General features: G+C 35.4%; 2 protein-coding genes across 4 annotated transcripts; one reads left to right on the forward strand and one right to left on the reverse strand.

The window, feature by feature from the left end:
• The first annotated feature begins 3847 nt into the window (after positions 1-3847).
• On the forward strand, positions 3848-13996 carry LOC110938018 (transcription elongation factor SPT6 homolog). 3 transcript variants are annotated; one of them, XM_022180489.2, is made up of 16 exons: positions 3848-4035; positions 4134-4199; positions 5205-5328; positions 5415-5496; positions 5585-5738; positions 5807-5948; positions 6012-6270; positions 6901-7083; positions 7160-7258; positions 7732-8115; positions 8578-8688; positions 9171-9956; positions 10442-10583; positions 10663-11843; positions 12338-12980; positions 13594-13996. In XM_022180489.2, exons 1-16 carry the CDS (start codon positions 3999-4001, stop codon positions 13830-13832), a joined length of 4632 nt encoding a protein of 1543 aa, XP_022036181.1. In that variant the 5' UTR covers positions 3848-3998; the 3' UTR covers positions 13833-13996. The 3 variants fall into 3 exon arrangements, with proteins under 3 accessions (XP_022036181.1, XP_022036183.1, XP_035844693.1); XM_022180491.2 differs by having other exon boundaries at positions 13606-13996; XM_035988800.1 differs by having other exon boundaries at positions 5819-5948.
• A 6202-nt stretch (positions 13997-20198) lies between these two features.
• Positions 20199-22775, reverse strand: LOC110938017 (probable E3 ubiquitin-protein ligase RHC1A). The gene is made up of 2 exons (XM_022180487.2): positions 22607-22775; positions 20199-21138 (listed from the first exon to the last, which is right to left on the reverse strand). Exon 2 carries the CDS (start codon positions 21126-21128, stop codon positions 20343-20345), a length of 786 nt encoding a protein of 261 aa, XP_022036179.1. The 5' UTR covers positions 21129-21138; positions 22607-22775; the 3' UTR covers positions 20199-20342.
• Positions 22776-23275: the final 500 nt, after the last annotated feature.

The raw sequence follows: 23275 nt of genomic DNA on the forward strand, positions 1-23275 counted from the left end.
CATTTTTAACCAAAAAAATTCCAAATCTCATGGACGATTTTAGCAATTTCCTCTACTAGCTTTTATACCTTTCAGTTCATGTATTTCATATCTACACCTTTATTTTATGAATTTATACTTCCATTTCATAAATTTATACCTCAGTTTTATTGATTTATAAGCAAAAGTTTTAACTTAAGTTTGATTTTGGCTATTAATCGAAATTAAATGAATAAAATAAAAAATCATAAATCTAACCAAATAAACCAAACTGATTAACCAAAAACCGATTGGTTAATATAAAGGCTAATCGATGACTTCGATTTCAATTAAGAATAACTAGCAATAAAACCCGCGCGCGTTGCGGCGCGATACATCGTAAACATCAAATAGATTAGTCCAAACGTTATCTTATGCATTAACCATATGAAAACACGTGTTTCAACGTATTTGATTGAACTCAATGTTACCTATATAAGCATTGCAATTTGATCAAACACAAAGTAAATCAAATTTATACCCAACAATCATAACGTATTATATGTGACCCGAGTCATACATAGAAAATATAACGGGTATAACGGAAAAGTTGACACGTATAATCAAAAGAGATGAATTAGAGCTTCTGAAAAAATGGAAAAAAAGGAAACCCTAATTTGACTCCACTCGATTTGAAACAAAATTTACAAAACATCACCTCACTCGTCTCCTAGAAAAGTTTACGTCGAAACATACACCAACTCAAATTTATACCAAAACACGTAAAAAAAATTTTTAAACGAAAACATATTATATTTGACCTAACTCGTTTCCAGAAAAAGTTTACGTCAACACGTAGAGAAAATCTGTCACGGCCCCCGACCCGGTTTGACCCGTTTCAGGAGCCGCGGGACAGAAATCCCGTGATATTTAATTATGTGATTTTATTTAGCAGCAGAAGTTTATTATTGTCAGGATCGTTTTAAAGCTAAAACTTTTCCTGATTATTTTATTTCACAACTCGGGATAAAACCCCGGTAATTTACAATAACATGGTTTCAATGAGAAATCTATATTTTTACAAAAACATATTTCTTTATTTTATAATGAGCCACTACTTTAAGTCTGCACTGCTTCCCAGCACTTTTCCTGAATTACAATAGATCACCTGAAACATGTTTGAAAAAAGTTTTGTCAGCGGGGAAATACTGAGTGAATCATTCAGTTTACTGAAAACGACACATTTATTATAATTTACAGTATTAAGAGTTTTTACATATGTTTCAGATATCAACCAACTACCCACAGTATTTGTCAGTCGACCGTATCTGTGACTGTGGTCATGTCACCATTGGCTGCCCCAATGAATGGCGTATATCACTTAATTTTAGGTTCGCCCACCTAATGTGATTAAAACAGTAGTAATGTGCACAATACCCCACATACCGGCTGTAATTTGGTGATTACATAAACTTAATCACTGTAATTATAATTCTGAAAATAATTTGGAGTATTGTAAAACAGTTGATAAAAAGAGAATGACTCACATTGCAGATTTAACACGGGCAGAATATGGATTTAGCCTTGTTAACCTAATTTAATAATAATGCACACAAAACCGGGTTAGTAATCAATACAGCAGTTACGATAACTCACGAGATCAAATTCTCACAACGAACGACAAAGTGCGATACTTAAACATCCATCGATTTAACGACGAACGACAAAGTATCACCCTGATGTGGGCGGCACTTAAACATTCATTGGATATATTGATCAGTCGGAAAATGAATCGTAATAGCGATCGAGTGATTACCCTGTTTTGCGGCAACAATTCGATACTAAGTGTGTTTTTGAACTGTTTCTGCTTATAACTTGATGTCTACACAGAATTTATGCGTCGAATTAACAACAGAAGGCAAGTGCCAATGTCTGCTATTTATAGTGATTTTTGGACAGGCTTACGGACCGTATGGCTTTTCCCTTTGCGGTCCGTAAAGGGTGCAGTCTAATTACGTAGACTAGCTGGAAACGGGACTAGCTTGCATGAATCATCTAAAAATCGAAATTCAATCTGTACAACACATTTTTAAGATAATTATCAATAGGGTTTAATCCCTCCTGAGTTTTAGGGGCCCTGATCCTAATTCCGATTGTTCTGGAAATTTTAGGGTTAGTGCAGAATTACTTGGGTGTCTCAATTAGGGTTTTCTTATTATCTAATTATCATCCTAATTATGGATTTTAATGAGAATTGTTACAAAATCGAATTTATATAGGCACGTACATCAAACTATGCAAGTGAAAAAAATTAGTTTTTCTTAAGTAAAGGAGGTATAACGGTAAACTCGAAACAAATTATTAGTAAAAAAAACTTAATAGGTTAAAACGTTAGTAAAATTGTGCCAAGTAGCACTAATGCCAAACCATTGCCAACGAACACCAACATCAGAAGAGCCTGTAAAAATAAAATAAATAAATAAGTAAAAAATAACACCGAACAAAAAACATACGTAAAATCGTTGAACCACGCACCCCAGTCGTGGTGTGTTAATGCGAAGAAATTATATAGAAACGTAAAACGTAAAAAAATAACTAAGTCGATCTAGGATTCGCGCGTTGCGATGAACTTTTCAAACGTGGGAAAGATAGACGCGCTGCGACTGGACTGTCAAACAGAGAAAACAGACGAAAAAACGTTGCACCCTACACGCACGTTGTTGCGTGTTGACTCGCAAAATTTAGAACGAAACGTAAAATGAAAAACTTGCGAAAGATAAAAAGTATAACGGACCAAAGTTGAAAATAAGAAAGTGTTGGGGTTAAATTGAAAAGTTGAAAAACTTTGGGTTAAAACTAAAAATGTCAAAGGGTTTAAAATGAGAAACATAAAAACCTTTGGGTTAAAACTTAAAAATGCAAATATTTTTTGAAAAACACCCGATACACATCTTACAACCATCAAAGCAACAAAAATTTGCTAATTTATAGTTTGGAAATAACTGAATCAACCATACAATTCACACCCTTACAGTGTGTATGTTTTCTGTCGCATCACGTGAGTGTTCTTAGGGGTGTAAACGAGCCGGCCCGAGCCTGAGCCTGACTAGGATCGAGCTCGACTCGCATGTTTTAACGAAGCTCGAGCTCGGCTACGTTCGAGCCAACTTATTTGAGCTTGAGCTCGGCTCGCGAGTAAAACCCAAAGCTCGAGCTCGACTTGAGCTATTTTGAGAACAACCTAAAACGAGCTAAAAACTCGGCTCGAGCTCGTTTCAATATCGCTTAAAGGAGCCAAAACTCGGCCCGAGGTTGGCTCACCAATGTTATCATCAATATCGCTTCAAAAATAAAATTTTGTTTGGGCTCGTTTAGGCTCGCGAGCCTAAACGAGCTTTGTATTTCAGACTCGAGCTCGGACTCGATAACTCAATTAGCTTTATTTCAAGTTTGAGCTCGGGTTCGGGCTCGGGCTTTTTAAAGCTCAGATCGTTCGACCTTTTAAGTGAGCCGATAACAAGTAGCTCGCGAGCCTCTGGGCTTGTTTGTATGTGTTCAAAACAAAGAACGGTTTATAAAAGAAGGGTTAAGTTCACGTACAAAGTGTCTTATCGTACTAAACATACAAAAGACATGAAAAAGTCAAAAAAACGTGGTGACATTTTCGTAATTATTTGCTCGTAGGATAATTATCAAAATTAGTCTATAGTAACATTTTACAAAATTACCCTACGAAATTATTTGTAGGTTAGTTTTGATAATTTAGTCTACAAGTAAATAATTACGGAAATGTCACAATGATTTTTTACCTTGACCGTATTCATACGTTTTGTATGATAATATGTTTTGTCTATAAAAAAATATGATAAAATCAAAGTCCCATAAAAAAAATGCATTCCCTTTCTACAAACCGCCTCGGCGTAAAAATCTGCTATATAACCCACCCACGATCGAAAACCCACTTGGCATAATCTCTCAACGACGCTGCAGCGCAGAGACTCAACATTCTCACTCTGCTTCTTAGGGTTTTCGCATAACCAATGGCCGGAAAAACCATATTATCAGACGAAGAAGAAGGTGTTGTTTGTTTCACCCTCAACTTTCTTATTCATATATCATTCAATCGTTTATTTACCGGGTTTTATCCGTTTTTGCTGGGTTCTTTTTGTTTATAGATGACATTGGAGTTGAAGAAGTTGGTCTTGAAGATCGTCGTGATGATGATGAAGAGGAAGAAGAAGGTATGAATTTTTCCAAGTTGTTGTTGATGCCATTGATGATTCTGTAGAAATTTCTTCTTTAGGGTTTCATGTTTGTTTTTCTGTTTTCCCAATCTTGCTGCATTGTAACACGGGTGTTAAGCGGGTCGTGTTCGCGGGTTGGCGGGTCTACCCCGACTGGAACTGGAAAGTTTTACTAGAAACCAAACATGATTGGAACCCGAAAATCATGTTAGACACATGAACCGAACATGACATGGTTAAAATATAATATAAATAGGTTAAACGGGTCAACCTGCCAACCCGCCGGGTTCTACATGATCCCGACTTGTTTAGCTAAAAGGGTTTGCGGGTTCAACCTGAAACTGACCCGAACCTGTTTAGAATAAACCCAAACCCACAAATTTCGTGTTATGTTCATGTCGTGTCAGAAATGCGCACCCCTAGCTAACTATGACTAATTTTATCAAAGTTATGGTTTTAAAAAACGGTTGAGGCGTGCGCCTCGAGGCGGAACGCCCAAAAGACGATTCTGAGGGGGTTTATATTGTATGTGCACCTCAGAGGGGCTGAGGCGCTAAAAAGGGTGCGCGTCAGGTGCGCCTCATGGGTTTTTGATATTTGTTTTTGATGTTTTTGACTTTTTGTGTCAATTTCAAGCAATTTATGTATTTTTTATGTGTGTTTTTGATGAATTTGATGATGAATTTAGTTAGTATTATTATTTTTATAAGACATATAATTTTTATATTTATTTTTTAATTCCGCCTCGGGCTTACGTCTCGTGAGGCGAAGGGAAAACGCCTCGAAACTCGTTTCCGTTGTTTTAAACCTTGATCAAAGTAGTGATAGTCAGCATCTTGTTGACTTTGTAGTGATTAATTTGTTATGTTATGTTATGTTATGTTTAATCTTATAGATAGCTATGATATTATGATTCATCGGGTTTGTTTGACAATAGAGGCAATGATATTTTGTTTCTTTGGTTTACGTCTACGATGGGCTTTTGTTTATGAAATTAATTAGAAGAAGGCGAGGATGAGTATGAGAAAGATGGGTTCATAGTCGATGATATTGATGAAGATGGGGAGGAAGAAGATAGGGCAGATAGTGATGACGAGAGACAAAAGAAGAAAAAACGAAAGAAACGGTATTTTTTTTTTAATAATTTTTTTACTTTCTTATCGTTTATGTGCGGGCTTTATACCCTCTAACATGTGGTGCGATAATCTTAAGAGAATCGGAGAGGAATTTTGTTCTTGATGAAGACGACTACGAGCTTCTTCAAGATAATAACGTCGGTTATCGACGTCCAAAGGTTGTGAGTCTTACGCTCCACATTTTTCTATCCACTTCATAAATCATAATTAAGTCGATATTTGAACAAAGGATTAATTACGTTATAGGAGAGTCAAAAGTTTAAGCGATTAAAGAAAGCAAGGGCCGACGCTGATGAAGGGCAATCTGGATTTTCCGATGAGGAAGAGTATGACGTAACTGGAAAGGGTGGGCGAAGTGCAGAAGATAAAATTAAACGTAGTTTATTTGACGATGACGAGGGTATGTATGTTTTTTCATTAAAAACACCGTCTTTTATTCATGTATTGTAAATTGTCCATAACTTTTAGGTCCGCCGTTAGAGGATATTGCCGAAGAGGATCCACAATTAGAAGAAGAAGAATATGGTGACATCGGTGAAGAAGAAGAAGACGAAATGGCTGACTTCATTGTTGACGAAGATGAGGTTGATGAACACGGAGAACCAACAAGGTGTGTCGTTTTTGCTCAATGAGTTTTTAATTTTCTTTTGTTGATAATTGAAACATAACGCAGGAGAAGGAAGGTTCACAAGAAAAAACTTAGGCAGGCCCCGGGAGTCTCGTCTACCGCAATTCAAGAATCTCACGACATATTTGGTCATGTAGATGTGCTCTTGATGCAAAGGAAATTAAAGCTAGGAAACATCAGTAGGTACGAAGAAGCCGGTGAAAGGAGACTAGAAGACGAATTTGATCCGATTATTCTCTCTGAAAAATACATGACCGAGTATGATAAGCGCATTCGGGAGATAGATATTCCAGAAAGAATGCAGGTCATGATATAAAGTTATAAACAAACTATGTTTCTACTTTCTATTGTTATCTTTTTTTTATAGGATTAATTTCATATATACCCTTACAAACTTGAAATTTTTCATATTTACCCAACAAAAACTAAAAATGTCATATATGCCCTTACAAATTAGTTAAAATATCAAATATACCCAATTTATTAAAAACAATCTAATAAATAATCATTTTTACCCTTAATTTTTTTAACTTCAAGTTTTCATATATGGTCATCTTTAAACTTCGTATTTTTATATAATACATTTTAAGCTTAAATTTATTTTTACCAATTTTTATTTTTATTTTTTCCCATAAACAATAGTATTCTTCATATATAATATTTAAGCTAGAAATGAGTAAATATAATATTTGAAGTTAAAGGTCATATATGAGATTTCAAAGTTTTAGAAAAATAAGGGTAAAATTGTCATTTATTAAATTGTTTTTAATGAATTGGGTATATATGATATTTCAACTACTTTGTAAGGGTATATATAATATTTATAATTTTGCATGGGTATGTTAGATATTTGCAAGTTTGTAGGGGTATATATGGAATTGCGCTTTTTTTTATACGCCTGTTGTATTGATTATTATGCAACTTGTGTTATTAGATCTCCGAGGAAAGCACTGGTCCACCACCAACAGACGAAGTTAGTATAGAAGACGAGAGTAACTGGATTCTTAATCAACTTGGAACGGGTACGGTACCTTTGTTCACCAAAGGACATGAGCTGGCAGTACGTAAGGACGATATTGGTAGGTTTTTGGAATATACGCATGTTCAGAAGTTGGATGTAAGTTTCGTCTACCGCAAGTTATCGCATCCTTTTTTGTAACGATTTATGGAACTTCTAACATTTTTGTTATCAGGTGCCGTTTATTGCTATGTATAGAAAGGATGAGTGCCAAAGCCTTTTTGTAGATCCAGAGCCACAAGATGACTCGAAACCCACGCTGACGTGGCACAAGGTAATTAAATTTTTTTATCTGTATACTGTTTTTTTATAATTAACTTGCTTTCATGTAGAGGTTTATAACCTTTTTTAGTCCTTGTGGTTTGGGCCATTTTGCCAGTTTAGTCCAAAGGTTTCATTTTTAACCTGTGGGTCCAAAAAGGTTTTACAGTTGCCATTTTAGTCCACTGGGTTAACTTCATCCGTTTTTCATGTTAACGAGAAGGCCAATTCGGTCATTTTATATGGCTGAATTGCCCTTTTAGTTAACAGAATTACATACAAAATGATCAAATTGGCCTTCTCGTTAACAGAAAAAATGGATGAAGTTAACCCAGTGGACTAAAATGGCAACTGTGAAACCTTTTTGGACCCACAGGTTAAAAATGAAACCTTTGGACTAAACTGGCAAAATGGCCCAAACCACAGGGACTAAAATGGCATTTAACTCATATATATATATATATATATATATATATATATTTGTAGGTACTTTGGGCTATTTTGGAGTTAGACAGGAAGTGGTTACTGCTTCAAAAACGAAAAAGCGCGCTACAGTTATACTACAACAAGCGGTTTGAAGAAGAAAGAAGCGTATATGACGAAGCACGTCTTCATTTGAATAAAAAACTGTTTGATTCAATTACAAAGTCTCTCGAAGTTGCTGAGTCAGAACGAGAAGTTGATGACGTGGACTTAAAATTTAACCTGCATTTCCCTCCTGGTGATGCTGTCGTTGATGAAACAAAGTTCAAAAGACCCAAACGGAAATCGCAGTACAGCGTTTGTTGCAAATCCGGACTGTGGGAGGTTGCTAGCGTGTTTGGTTACAGCTCTGAGGAATTCGGATTGCTTATCTCTCTTGAACAAATGGTTAGTAAATTGACTAAAGAGTAAAATGCCATTTTCGTCCACGAGGTTTGGCCACTTTTGCGAGTTTTGTCAAAATGTTTGTTTTTCCGCATTTGGATTCAAAAGATTTGAAATCTTGCCATTTTCATCCGATTTGTTAACTCCATCCATTTTTTAACGTTAAGTCGAGGGTATTTTTCGTCGCATACATGATGTACCTTATGCATTATAAACTTGTACTTTAGTTAAAAATTACTAAAATGCCCTTCAAGTTAACAGAATAAACTAACGAAGTTAGTTGGGTGGATGAAAATGGCAAGATTTCAAACCTTTTGGATCCAGATGTGGAAAAACAAACCTTTGGACGAAAGTCGCAAAAATGGCCAAACATCAGGGACGAAAATGGCATTTTACTCTTGACTAAATAACCTCCCATTTTTACAAAATGAGGACCATTGATGTCTTGATGCTTTCTTTTTGCAGAGAACCGATGAATTAGAGGATGCAAAGGAAACGCCAGAAGAAGTGGCTTCGAGATTTTCATGTGCAATGTTTGAAAATCCTCAAGCTGTTCTTAGAGGAGCTAGGCATATGGTATATTCTAAATATGATCTGTTTCGCGTCTTATCTTATATATATATATATAGGGTAAGGTTCATGCGAGAACCAATGTGAACACAACCTAAAATAGCTAAAAAAACCTAACCCCCCCCCCCCCCCCCAAAGCTAAAATGCTAAAAACTAAACCCCCAAAAAACCTAAAAAAAACACACACACAATTTTTTTTAATATTTTTTAAGTTAAAATCGCTACTTTTAGTAGCCAAAAAAAAATAAATTTTTTTTTTGGCTACTAAAAGTAGCGATTTTTTTATAAAAATATTAAAAAAAAATTCGTGTGTTTTTTAGCTATTTTTAGGTATTTTTTGTTGTGTTCACATTGGTTCTCGCAGTTCTCGCAATAAAGGGTGGTTCCTAACGGATCTTTGTCCTATATATATATATACACATATATATATATATATATATATATAAATATATATATAATTATAACATAATTGTGCTTAATTGTTATAGGCGGCAATTGAGATTAGCTGCGAGCCATGTGTGAGGAGACATGTTAGAAGCATATTCATGGATAACGCTGTGGTGTCAACTAAACCCACCGCTGACGGTGACATGGCTATAGACTCACATCATCAATTTGCGGTGATCAAATGGTTGAAAGACAAACCGATGTCTAAATTTGATGATGCACAGTGGCTTCTTATCCAAAAGGCTGAAGAAGAGAAACTTATTCAAGTTTCCGTAAAGCTTCCCGTATCTATCCAAGATCAACTGATTAATGACGCGTATACTTATTATCTTAGTGACGGCGTTAGTAAATCTGCTCAATTATGGAATGAACAAAGGAAGCAGATAATAAACGACGCGTTTGATGGTTTGCTTTTACCGTCAATGGCAAAAGAAGCGAGAACTTTGTTAACAAGCAGAGCGAAAAACTGGTTACTAACGGAATATGGAAGACATTTATGGGATAAAGTATCTGTTGCACCCTATCAGAAAAAAGATCACGATGGTAATCTATCTGATGATTATGAAGTTGCACCGAGAGTTATGGCATGCTGTTGGGGCCCGGGGAAGCCCGCAACTACGTTTGTGATGTTGGACTCGAATGGTGAATTTGTTGATGTATTGTATGCCGGTTCCATTAGCATTGGTGGGCAAAACGCTAATGATCAAGAACGTAAGAAGAATGATAAACAGCGTGTCGCTAAGTTCATGATAGAGCATCAACCGCATGTTGTGGTTCTTGGAGCTGTTAATTTGTCTTGTGCTTGGCTCAAGGACGAGATTTGCAATGTAAAAGCAACATTTAACACATTTGTTATTTTTTTTGGAAAAATTACAAGTTTGTCCTTTATCTTTATACCACTTTTCAGTTGGTGTCCTTTTTAGCGAATGTTGACAGGCGGTGTCCTTTACTAGGTATTTTGTTGCAAGTTTAGTCCTTTACACCCAACCCAGTTAAAAAACCCTGTTAATTGTTGACAGGCGGTGTCCTTTACTAGGTATTTTGTTGCAAGTTTAGTTCTTTACCTAGGTATTTTGTTGCAAGTTTAGCCCTTTACACCCAACAATTAACAAGGTTTTTTAACTGAGTTGGGTGTAAAGGACTAAACTTGCAACAAAATACCTAGTAAAGGACACCGCCTGTCAACATTCGTTAAAAAGGACACCGCCTGAAAAGTGTTTTAAAGATAAAGGACAAAACTTGTAAATTTTCCATTTTTTTAAAAATAGACAATTTTTTTTAATATTTTTAATGACTGTTAGTTTCTTATCAGGTTATATGTAAGATATTTGAAGACAACCCGAGAGACATTAAGCGTGAGATGGTTGGTGTAACTATCGTATGTGCTGACGAGACTATCCCACACTTGTATGAAAGCTCCCGCATTTCATCCGAACAGCTTCAACCACACCCCGGTAATTAATTAATTAATTAACCTAAGCAATTACGTTTAATGACATGCGAATCTAATTCTAACGCTATGGTTCTTTTCAGGCATCGTTAAACGAGCGATGGCCCTCGGGCGTTACCTTCAAAATCCATTAGCAATGGTAGCTACCCTCTGCGGGCCCGCAAAGGAGGTATTATCCTGGAAACTTACTCCGTTAGAAAGCTTTTTAACTCCCGATGAAAAATACACCATGGTTGAACAAATAATGGTCGACGCCACTAACCAAGTAGGTCTAGATGTAAATTTAGCCGTAACCCATGAATGGTTATTTGCTCCGTTACAATTTATTTCCGGGCTCGGGCCCAGAAAAGCCGTTTCTCTACAAAAGTCGTTGGTGCGGGCTGGCTCGATGCACACCCGTAAAGACTTTTTGGACCACAAGGTATTGGACCACGAGCTAGACAGAAAGGTTTTTGTAAATGCCGTCGGGTTCTTACGGGTTCGTCAAAGTGGAAATGCGGCTAGCAGTGGTCAATTCGTTGACTTGTTAGATGATACGCGAATCCACCCGGAATCATACGGGCTCGCACAGGAATTGGCGAGAGATATGTACATGGAAGACGGTCAAGATGCAAACGATGAAGAGATGCTTGAAATGGCGATAGAACACATGAGAGAAAACCCTCATTTGTTAAAACGTCTGGAAGTCGATGCTTATGCGAGATCTAGAAATTTTGAAAATAAAAAGGACACTTTGAATCACATACGATTGGAGTTGATTCAAGGGTTTCAAGATTGGCGAAAACCGTATGTGGAACTGACTCCAGATGAAGAGTTCTACATGTTTACTGGTGAGACAGAGGAGACACTTTCCGTGGGTAAAATTGTCCAAGCGACTGTTCGTAGGGTTCAACCTGAAAAAGCGGTATGTGTTCTTGACTCGGGGTTGACCGGTTTGCTCGGTATAGAAGACTTCAGTCGAGGAGAGAATGATTTGACGGAGAAGTTGAATGAAGGCGATATATTAACTTGCAAAATAAAATCAATTCAGATAAAACGGCGTCATGTGCTTTTAAGCTGTAAAGAAAGCGATTTAACGTACGGCCGCAGTAATTTCGAAAATGGAAAGGAAAACGTAGATCCTTATTATTGCGAAGACCCCAATAATTTAGGCAATGAAAAGGAAAAAACGCGTAAAGCTAAAGAGTCGGCAAAGAAGCATTTCAAATCGAGAATGATCGTTCATCCTCGTTTTCAGAACATTACGGCTGATGAAGCAATGCAGGTGCCTGTGCTTAAATAAACCATATTATCCTTCGGTTTTTATTATTTTTTTGAGTTAATAGCCAAAATGGTCCCTGAGGTTTGCTCACTTTTGCCACTTTAGTCCAAAATCCAAAATTTTTAAATCTGGGTCTCTGAGGTTTGCATTTTGTTGCCATTTTAGTCCAAATTTCAAAAACCCCCTTTTTTGACCGTTGCAACCAGCCTATTTTGTCCTTTTGCGCAGGGGTATTCTGGGTTCTTGATCTGAGTTTGTTATAATAACTCATAAAAATGACCAAAATACCCCTGCACAAAAGGACAAAATAGGCTGGTTGCAACAGTCAAAAAAGGGAGTTTTTGAAATGTGGACTAAAATGGCAACAAAATGCAAACCTCAAGGACCTAGATTTAAAAATTTTGGATTTTGGACTAAAGTGAGCAAACCCCAGGGACCATTTTGGCTATTAACTCTTATTTTTTTATTATTATGTTAATGTGTTTTTGTTTGAACAGATGTTGGCAGATAAGGAACCTGGTGATGTTATCATTCGTCCTAGCAGCCGTGGACCGTCGATTTTGACTTTGACTCTAAAGATCTACGATGGCGTTTATGCTCACAAGGACATCACCGAAGGTGGGAAAGAGAATAAAGACGTTACTAGCATGTTACGCCTTGGAAAAACTTTGAAAATAGGAGATGATGTATTTGACGATCTGGACGAGGTGATGGATCGTTATGTGGATCCTTTTGTAGCTCACTTAAAGGCGATGTTGGCTTACCGAAAGTTTAGAGATGGGGGGAAAGCTGAAGTCGATGAAAGTTTAAGAAGAGAGAAAAATGAAAACCCGTCAAGGATTGTTTACTCGTTTGGTGTATGTCATGAACACCCGGGGGCGATTATTTTAACGTATATAAGGAGTTCAAATCCGCATCACGAGTATGTTGGATTATATCCGAAAGGATTCAAATTCCGCACGAGGATGTTTGAGGAAATTGATAGACTTGTGGCGTATTTTCAAAGACACATTGATGATCCACTAGATGCGGGACCGTCTATGCCATTAGTTGCCGCCATGGTGCCAATGCCAATGCGCAGCCCTGCAGGCGGTGGTTCTGGTGGCTGGGAAGGCCAGTCTGGAGATCGAGAAAGAGCTGGTGTGTCTGAACTCCGAACGAGAGTTCTTAAGTTTATGAAAATAAAAGTAAAATGGCATTTTCGCTCTTAAGGTTTGGCCAGTTTTGCGACTTTCATCAAAAGGTTTCTTTTTCCGCATCTGGATTCAGAAGGTTTGAAATCTTGCCATTTTCATGCAGCTCGTTAACTACATCCATTTTTCTAGGTTAAGTCAGAGGTATTTCCGTCTTTTTTGTTAACTTAATGGGCAATTCGGTCTTTTTCATTTTATGTACAAGCGTTTAGCATAATGTACAAGTATTTAAAAGACCGAATTGCCCTTTAAGTTAATAAGAAAGACGAAAATACCCCCGACTTAACGAAGAAAAATGGATACAATTAATGAGCCGGATTTTGTACAAGTATTTAAAAGACAGAATTGCCCTTTAAGTTAACAAGAAAGACGAAAATACCCCCGACTTAACGAAGAAAAATGGATACAGTAAGCCGGATGAAAATGGCAAGGTTTCAAACCTTTTGGATTTAGATGCGGAAAAACAAACTTTTAGACAAAAGTCGCAAAACTGGCCAAACCTCAGGGACGGAAATGGAATTTTATTCTAAAAGTAATATTTGATTGAGTTACTTTATCAAATGTTATTGCAGGTAGAAGTGATTACAGGAATGTTGGTGGTCATGATGGACATCCAAGTGGTCTGCCACGGCCTTATGGTGATGGTCTTGGGTGGGGCCGAGGACAAGGGCCGTACAACAGAGGAAACGACGGTGGATTTGGAAGGTCTAAGGACGGGGAAGAGTTATGGGGTGGCAGCGGCATGAAGAGAAGTCCGGTGGTTGGCGGAGGCGGTGCTGGGTGGGGCAGTGGGTGGTAGTTTGAGTATGGATCTGTAGGGTTGCTTCAAACTTTGAACTTACTACTACTATAGATAGATATAAGTTTGCTATGTTATTTCCTTTTAGATTTAAGATTTTGTTCTGGGCTCAGTATATTTGTGAATGGTGGTTTTCTTTATGATGGAAATATTAGTTTAACAAATGTCAATATCCATCATCATCATCATCAGTAAATCCCACAAATAGCAAAGCTAAGGTAGGGTCTGAGGAGGGTAGACGTAGACAACCTTATCTCTACCCCGTAGGAATAGAGAGGCTGCTTCCAGGGAGACCCCCGGCTCGATTGTAGTTTTGTATCAAGCCTTGGACCTAAGACACATAACACTCAAAACAATCGGGACAGAGACTGACTGGTGCATGTACCCACGTGTCTTTCAGCTATCAACGTCACCACATGATGCATGATTAACCATCTACCGCTTTTAACGTTATTTTCACGAAATTAGTTAAAAAACGTTAAAGTTAGTACCATTTCACTTTTGTCCCCCGAACGCTCACACATGTATACATTATATGTGCGCATCGCAAGCGTGGCAATAAATGTCAATATCCATATACGAACCAAACAGTATAGACCATTTTTTGAGCAATTATATCATATACATAGGTATATATTAAAAAAAACTTGTTTAAATTAACAATGAACAGGTTAAAACATCAATTTCAGATACAATAACAATACAAAATGCAGAAATAAACACTATTATTTACTTAAAATAAATTCTTATATTATTTTGATTAAAGAAAAAAATATTATAATCACTAAAAGATTGTGAGTGAGTTTACGGGTCTACTCCTATACGCCGCTTTATACAGAACCAATATACTTCATACCACTTTTATTGAGTTTCCCTTTTATTTAATTTCTTTTATATTAAAATCCATTTTTTTTTATTTTAATCACTATTCTAATAAGAGAAACTAAAAAAATAAAAGAGGTAAATATAAAAAGAAAGGCAAAATAAGAGCGGACCCCATTTTTCTACTCTTATACATAACTAGTATCTATGACCCGTGCTTTGGAGTGAAACCGTTAAGCCGAACAAAAAGTAACATAAAAATGATGAATCACGCACACATGTTATGGCATGTTAACTCGCAAAAATTAGACCCAAAAAGTAATACATAGAAAAGTTTTAGGGTTAAAAATAGAAGATGTTCGTGACAAATATGTAAAAAATGAAAACTATATGCTTAGAAGTGTAAAAGATGAAAACTATAGGGGTTATGTAAAAGATGGAAAAAGTTATAAGTGTAAAAGATAAAAATAAATAAAAAGGCTTAAAAGAAAAGAAAAAAGAATAGTGTTTTTGTGAGGGGATAAATTTTTGTCATTCTCCTTTATAACATTTCTACCCTAGTTCACACGTATTATCATCCATAATGAGGAAGAGGGGCCGCGCTCCGCCGCGAAGTAAATGTGTAATTAATAGGTCCGATTTAAGTTTTAATGATTTTATGGGTTTTAATCATTTTCTTAATAGGCTATTGTATTCAAATATAGGTTAAGATAAAAGTTTGATTCAACCCAGATTGAAAGTCCTAGTTACATGTTTTGAACTTAGACGAAAAATGAAATCTTTAGACTAAACTGATAAAATTATATAAACCACAGAGACTAAAATGGCATTTAACTCAAAGAAAAAAATCCATTTACAAAATAGTACTAATATAGATTTTGTTTTCAAATTTGTTATATATAATTAGAGAAATAGGAAATATTATAATTCATATTACGAAAAATAATATAATACAATAAATCACGTGGGCAAATTACTACCATCCAATACATTGTTCTATCAATTTTGTTACACAATTCATTCACATAAATTTTGATTTGGCCAAATTACTACCATCTAATACATTGTTCTACCAATTTTGTTACACAATTCATTCACATAAATTTTGATTTAATTGAAGGAAAACAAAAATCACCGACATAGTCTTTTTATAGGTTATATAATGTATAATGGTATTGTTGTAATTAAATTGGAAATGGAGGGTACTTATGTATTGTAGCACCAACCTATTTAATAATAATAATAATAATAATAATAATAATAATTATTATTATTATTATTATTATTATTATTAAATGATTATGGATTTAATTATTTCAAATTTCATTTTATACTATATAAAACTATTATTATAAAAACCATCCATCAAATCTTCTTTAGTTTTCTTAGACTTTAGTTAAATACTATTCAAGACTAAACTTCTTGTTATTATTTATTATAGGTAGTGGATTTTTTTTATCAATCAACAACCGTATACAAGAGGGAGGCCATAATGTATATCCAAAAAAAAATATGTTAAATAATGGCTCTTGTATAAGAATGTAGATCAATAAAAACTCAATTACTATTTCATAAGAATATAAGATATTAAGATTGAACTTATCTCATCACTTGGTAGCCAAGGTTTTAACACAAGAGAGATGGCATGATACATATACGCTCTTGTTGCACAAATTGAAGCCATTAAAGTCATGATTGCCATGGATTCCATTAATATTTTTCACATTATTAATCTTGACAGGTAGGGGCGGATCTAGTATCAAAGAACGGGTTCCCAGAAATCCAATCGATTTGGAGGTTTTTAGTGAAAATGTATATATAAAATATAGAAGGAACCCATAAATAAATTTTGGGTGAACATATGCCAAAACACATGAAGTGGTCGAGTGGTCTGACGTGTCCTTTCCAATTGAGAGTCCCCAAGTTTGAGTCCAAATTCCCATTATTTCTTTATATTTTTGCTTGCGATTGATTAAACTTTTCTTTTTTTAAATGTAAAACCTATATATTACGGATTTAGGGGATTTCGTTTTGGGATAAAAACCCACCAATTCCTGGTACTTCTATCTTTAATCTTCGTTTATTTTTGTTGGAATTAATGGTTGAGTGATTGAAGTTGAACCCATATGCCAATTGAGTTTTTAGAATTGGAGAATAATGTTTTTGTGTAGAACTAAAAACGTGTTGGTTTTTTTTGCATGTTTCGTGTTAATTAAAAATTTTAAAAGGTAAAGTCTATTGATTTTGCTGCATAATTTGTGTCAATTAACAGTTGGAGATTACAAAAAGTGTTATTACTTTTATTATTTTTTTTTGCATATTTCATCAATTAACAGTTTGAAACTGAAAATGTGTTGATTATTTGTTTATTTTAAGCCAAGATCTTGTGACTTATGTTTGTGAATCTAGAATTAATGTTTAACAAGGAAACAGTGAAACACTATTAGATTGAATCGCTATGCCAATTGAGCTTTTTAGTTCCTTATATTGTTTCACTAGGTTAGAACCCCGTGTAATACACGGGTTAAATAAATGTAATTTTATATATCAAATAATATAAAATATATCTTTAAAAATCTTATTTATTACATGGGTTGATTAAATGTAATTTTATATATTAAATAATAAAAAAGTTATATCTTTAAGAACCCTATGTATTGTACGGGTTGAGTAAATTTAATTTTATTAATTAAATAATGAAAAAAGTTACATTTTTAAGAACATCATGTATTATATGGGTTGAACATATGTAATTTTATATACCAATCAAATAAAAAAAATCTTATTATATCTTTATACACCCTGTGTATTATAAAACCTTTGGACTAAACTGACAAAATGGCTCAAACCACAGGGACTAAAATGACAATTAACTCTTTACATTATATTAATTTATATTTAGTGTACATCTTTTGTTAATGTCAAGATAAATAATTTTGAAATCTAATAAATATTTTAAAAGATTATATTATCTCCTATTCAAATTGTTTAAATTTAATTTTATAATTATCTTTTAATTAATATTAATTATCTATAATTAATTAGGAGATAGAGATGAGAAAACTAAAAAATTAATGGCTAAATGAATGACATGTGTCCCAAAGTTGGAACTGTTTTTATTATTTGATATATAAAATTACATTTATTTAACCCGTACAATATACGGCGTTCATAAAGATATAATTTTTTATTATTTAATATATAAAATTACATTTATTCGACCTGTGTAATACATGGGGTTCTAATCTAGTAATAGTATAAATAATTTATTTATCATTTTTGTATGAATGAATTTTCATTTATCATTTTTTGTTTTTTATATGAATGAATTTTCTGGAAAAAGTTCCACTTTTAGAGGTTGCTTACTGGAAATGTACATGATATTATAGATAAAATATTTTTAACGGGTTTAATGATTTCATCTTGTTAACTAAATAATATTGATAATAAAAATTTGTGTTAGATTAGATTTTAGATTTGATTAAATATTATTAATAATAAAAATTTGTATTAATTTAGATTAAATATTATTATTATTATTAGTATTATTAATAATTTTAATCAATTAAATGAGAGAATGACAAGTGTCCCAAAACAGGTTTCTTTTATTGTATAGTATAGATTTGTTCATATCTATTCATATTTAGGATTTATCTTGCTTGATTTTGAAATTGGAGCTTATGATTTGTGACGTCTCTATATACGAGTAAAATGTGTAGATTTTTCCATATATCATGTCAACTAACAATGTGAAACTGAAAATGTATTGGTCATTTGCTTATTGTAAATTGAGAGCTCATGATGTCTGTTTGTGAATCCGAAATCAATGCTTGTAAAAGTATGAAATTGACCCGACCCGACCCAACCTGACCGACCCGAAAATTCTATGGTATGGTTGTGAGAGTTTGACCACCAAAAAAGTGAACCCATAAAAAAAGTTCGTGGATCCGCCTCTGTTGATAGGTGTATACTAATGGGGAGGCTGTCTCCTTCGCAACACCCATAAAGAAAGTTGAAAATTCTTGATAAATATAACAAAGAGGGTCAAGAAATGGGAGGATGAAAATACTATTACTTCATTAGGCACAAGCAAGAGGTGGGGGCTCAAAAAGGCTCTAGATTTAAACAAAGAATGAATGACTAGTCGCCACCGTTGGCTAAAACATGTTTGAAAGTAGTGGTGCACAAATCGGGTTTTCTGAATACCTGGTTCCGGGTATGGAACCGGGTTCAGGTACGATCGGGTTCTACAAAATCGGGTATTGACAATACCCGGTTCGGGTCCGGGTCCGGGTTTTATATAAAAAATGTATACCCTATATATCCGGGTTCGGGTTGGGTTCGGGTCGGGTTTTCTAATACCCGGGTATTATAATACCCTATTTTCGGGTTTGGGTAGGGTTGGGTATGGATCGGGTTTGGTTTGGGTATGCCTCGGGTATTCATTTTTTTGGATAAATCATAGAAATATAAAATGCAAAACCTTTTTATTTCATAAAACATAGAAATACATGACACCTAAATAATCATGGAACCGGATCGAATAAGATGATGAACATAGATAGCTTCGAATAACTTGATCGTCTTCGTTTATTGTTCGTCATCAAAGACCCCTTTTATAGGGTATCGAGATACAATGTAAACCAAACAAATGATCATAATACACTTTCTAAAGGCTATATAGCCGTTACCAAGGTACAAAACTCGAAAAAACACGAAAAAATGAAAAAATCTGAACAGGGCATTGGGAAACCCGGACCGGGTATTGAAAAAACCCGGTTCCGGTTTCGGGTTGAAACCAGGTACTCGTAAAACCCGGGTTGAAAACGGGTATAAAAAAACCCGATTCCGGGTTCGGGTTTTATAACAAAAATGCATACCCAACCCCTACCCTATGGGTAGGGTTGGGTTCGGGTATAAAAAACCCGGGTTTTATAATACCCGGTTCCGGGGTTTATTTTCGGGTCCGGGTCCAGGTTCAGGGTTTTGTACACCACTATTTGAAACACTGCTTTGAGGCCTATAAATACAACCCTCATCCATTTTTTCCATTAAAAACACATAAAATACTTGTTCAATATCTAAAAGTTGCCACATGTTGTTGGTTTTGTGATTCATGATCACTTGGATATCTCTATCTCTGAGGAAAACATGTAGAACACTTTCATTTCAAATCAAATTCTTTCACTGGTCCTCACGAATATTCAATCAGATGATTCTCATAGAGAAATCAAGAACGAGTTTCAATTTTGTTCGAATTCAATCGGATAATTTTCATAGAGAAATCAAGAACGAGAAACCAAGTAATTTAGCTCTTTAACCCGTTTAATTCTAATTTCTAAATGTTACTCATACTCACTCGTCTAGCAGAATTACTTCGTTTCACTAACTAGACCCTCGCGTCTAAAATGTCTTAAACTGTTGTTTTACTCGGCATGATTTAACAATACAGATTATATCAAAAGACTGACCAAAGCACAGGAATCGAGTGCAGATATCAGCATACGAATGCAAAAAAAAAAAAAAAAAAAAAAAAAAAAAATGAAACAAACTGACCAACAACCAACTTTTATTGATCTTTATGACCAAGTCTTGTAGATGCACATGTAAAAAAGAAAAGAAAAAACAACTAACCGTTGTTCTGCAACTTAAAAAGGGAACACAGAATAAGTATACACGAGTCTGGGATTATGATCCGAAAGGCCACAAGTAAGACCATGGCCTGATTCGTACTCGACCCCCCTTCCTGCTGCTGCCACCTGTCCCCTTCGGTGTCACCTCACGCCTACAAACCGGGCATGAATTCACCTGGGCTAACCAAGGGGCAATGCAGCCCGAATGATACAAATGTTTACAAGGTAACTTCTTTGCACTAGACCCCAATACAAGTTTCTCTTTACAAACAGCACAATGTGAATCAGACCGTGCATCTTTTTTCGAAACTTTAACAGTTGGAATCGCGTCAATTGACAGTTTCGAAGCAGGTGGAGTAACTTCTTGATCACGGATGCTAAATTGTTCAAAGAATTCTTCAACCCCGGGTCCCACAAAGAAATCTGCACCGTTTTCTCGCCTGAATCCCAGTACTTCACTAAAAAGCTCGAAAACTCCACCATTGTTGGGGATCCTGACAGGCATGTCGCCTGTATAAATAGGCCACGGGCCCCACATACTATTATCGTCAGCTTCAGATGCGGTTTCTTGTAGTTGTTGGTCTCTTTGGTTAGAATTGTTTTGTTGTGTTTCTTGACGTCGGAAAAGGTTTGAGAAGGTTTCCATGATGCCTGATCTGGGATTTTGATTTTGTTCTTCGGTTGTTGTGTTTGTGGTTAGTATATTTTCAAGCTCTTGAACGAAACCGCCTCCACATTCACAACAAACTTTGTTTTGTCTTATGAGAGTGACTAACTGTCTGCAAGTGTAACACCAGTGGGTGTTTCTGTTGTCTGAGATAGTTGTTCTGTCTTGCTCCATTTGAGATGAACTGTAATTGTTCAGTCACCGTGTTTAGAATTAGTCGTAATCGATTACACATATATTCATGTATTGCTATAGCTAATGGTAAATTTCATCTTTCAAGAGGCTAAAATTTACTATATCGTCTAAAATTTTTGCGGATATGGATAAAGATGCTGATATGGCTATATACGTGGCATGCCACATCACCTCGGTTGCCTATGTGGTGGTACGTGTTGCATGCCACATGGCATCTGTAGCATATGTATGACCTACTGACTAGAATGAGCACCTCAAATGGAAAATTGCCTACAATTTACTAGCTCAGTAAATCTTCATGCAATTTTCCCTTTAAAATTACAAGATTCACCTTGTTCTATCACCATACAGCAGTCATCAAAACTTTCAACTAAGCAATACTTGTTACCCTTCCATCCCAAAAAAAAAAAAAAACATAACTCTTGTAACTTGCTTAAATCGAACTAGTTGTTGTTTAACTTGTATCAAAATCAGTGTTGTAAAATAGCGACTAATCGGCGATTAATCGCTAGTCGGCCAGTAACCGAGTAACTTTTCGTTAATCAGTCCATTAATCGCTAGTCAGCTCTAGTCGGACCTAGTCGGCCGGCCAAAAAATCGGCGATTCCGGACAGATTCCGGCAAAAAACCTGTATATTCCGGCCAAAACCTCTAAATTCCGGCCAGTTTCCAACCAAACCATGTGAATTCCAACAATTAATCTTGTATAATTAAAAGAAATGAGTTGAGTAAGAGTTAAAACCTAGATACTTAAAATATTCACCTATAAAAATGTGTATATGTATAAATAAAACTGAAAATCACATATAAAAAATCCGATCCGATTAATCTCGAGTAGTCGCTAGTCCCCACCTCACGGGCCGACTAGCAACTAGCGAGTTCTCCAGCCTTGATCAAAATACATATCAGTTTCGCAAGAACAAGTAGAGATCGATAAACATCAATAATTAATTACCAACAAATCCAAATCCAGTTTTATGTTTAAAAATTATTCCAAGAAATTGAAGAATCCTTAACTAACTTTAGATCTGAATCTGCATATAAACCCCCTTGACATAAAAGAAAAAGTCAACTTTGAGTCGTTTTCTCAAAAAAGGGAATAGAAGTCAACACAAACAGATTAACCAAATACATACTTGTTTACTTACTTACTTACTTACTTACGTCCACATCTAAATTACAACAATCCTGATATAATAAGTAATTTCATGTTTTCCGATGATCAAAATTACTTATCATCGGTTATACAGATGAGTTAAATAAAACTAATCCGGATCCAAATAGTAAACCGACAAATGCATCATATAACTAGGTTAGGTTAATCCAGTTAGCAAATAGCGATCCGAATTACTGAACTGAATCTACTTTAAAATGAATTGCCAATACAGATTAGTGATTACGAGCAAGATCAATCACAGATAATAGATAGAATATGCGATGTGTTTGATGAATTGTACCTGTGAATGATTTGAGATCGGAATGAATGTGTTTGGAGGAGGAGATGCTGTATGTATGAGTGATTCTGAGAGAGAGAGTTGAGGTGTAAGTTAGTGGGGTCGTAGGTGCTAAAGTGAGCAGGGTGCGTATTGCTAGTACCCTCTCTCTCTAGCTTCAGGGATTCCAGCTCCACGTGGTTGGGTTGTATAATATAATATTATTATTTACTACAAGTTTTCGCATCTTTTTGGCACTAATTATTTTGTTACTTTTACCACCGTCGGCTGAAGAATAATTCATTAAAGTCACGAATTAATTTATTTAAAAAATAGCCACTTAGGCTATAGCTTACTAGTCAAAATATAGGAAAATTTATGAAAATGTTATTTGACCAATGTTCTTTAAGAAAATGTTACGTTTATGCGTCCGTGGACGGACTCCTTCATATGGGATGCGTCCGGATGTAAGGGATGCGTCGGGGAGGGCATGAGATGCGTCGGGGAGGCATGGGATGCGTCGGGGATGGACTCTTCAACATTTGAAAGGACACGTGTCAGCTCCTCGTTCATGGAGGTGACACACAGACTCCTCCCATGTGAAGAAACCCGTCCACGAACGCATGAACGTGACATTTTCATAAAGAACGTTGGTCAAATGACATCTTCGTAAATTTCCCCAAAACAAATTAT

This window comes from Helianthus annuus, chromosome 4 (genome assembly GCF_002127325.2).
Source record: "Helianthus annuus cultivar XRQ/B chromosome 4, HanXRQr2.0-SUNRISE, whole genome shotgun sequence".
In the NCBI taxonomy this organism is placed as follows: Eukaryota; Viridiplantae; Streptophyta; class Magnoliopsida; order Asterales; family Asteraceae; genus Helianthus; species Helianthus annuus.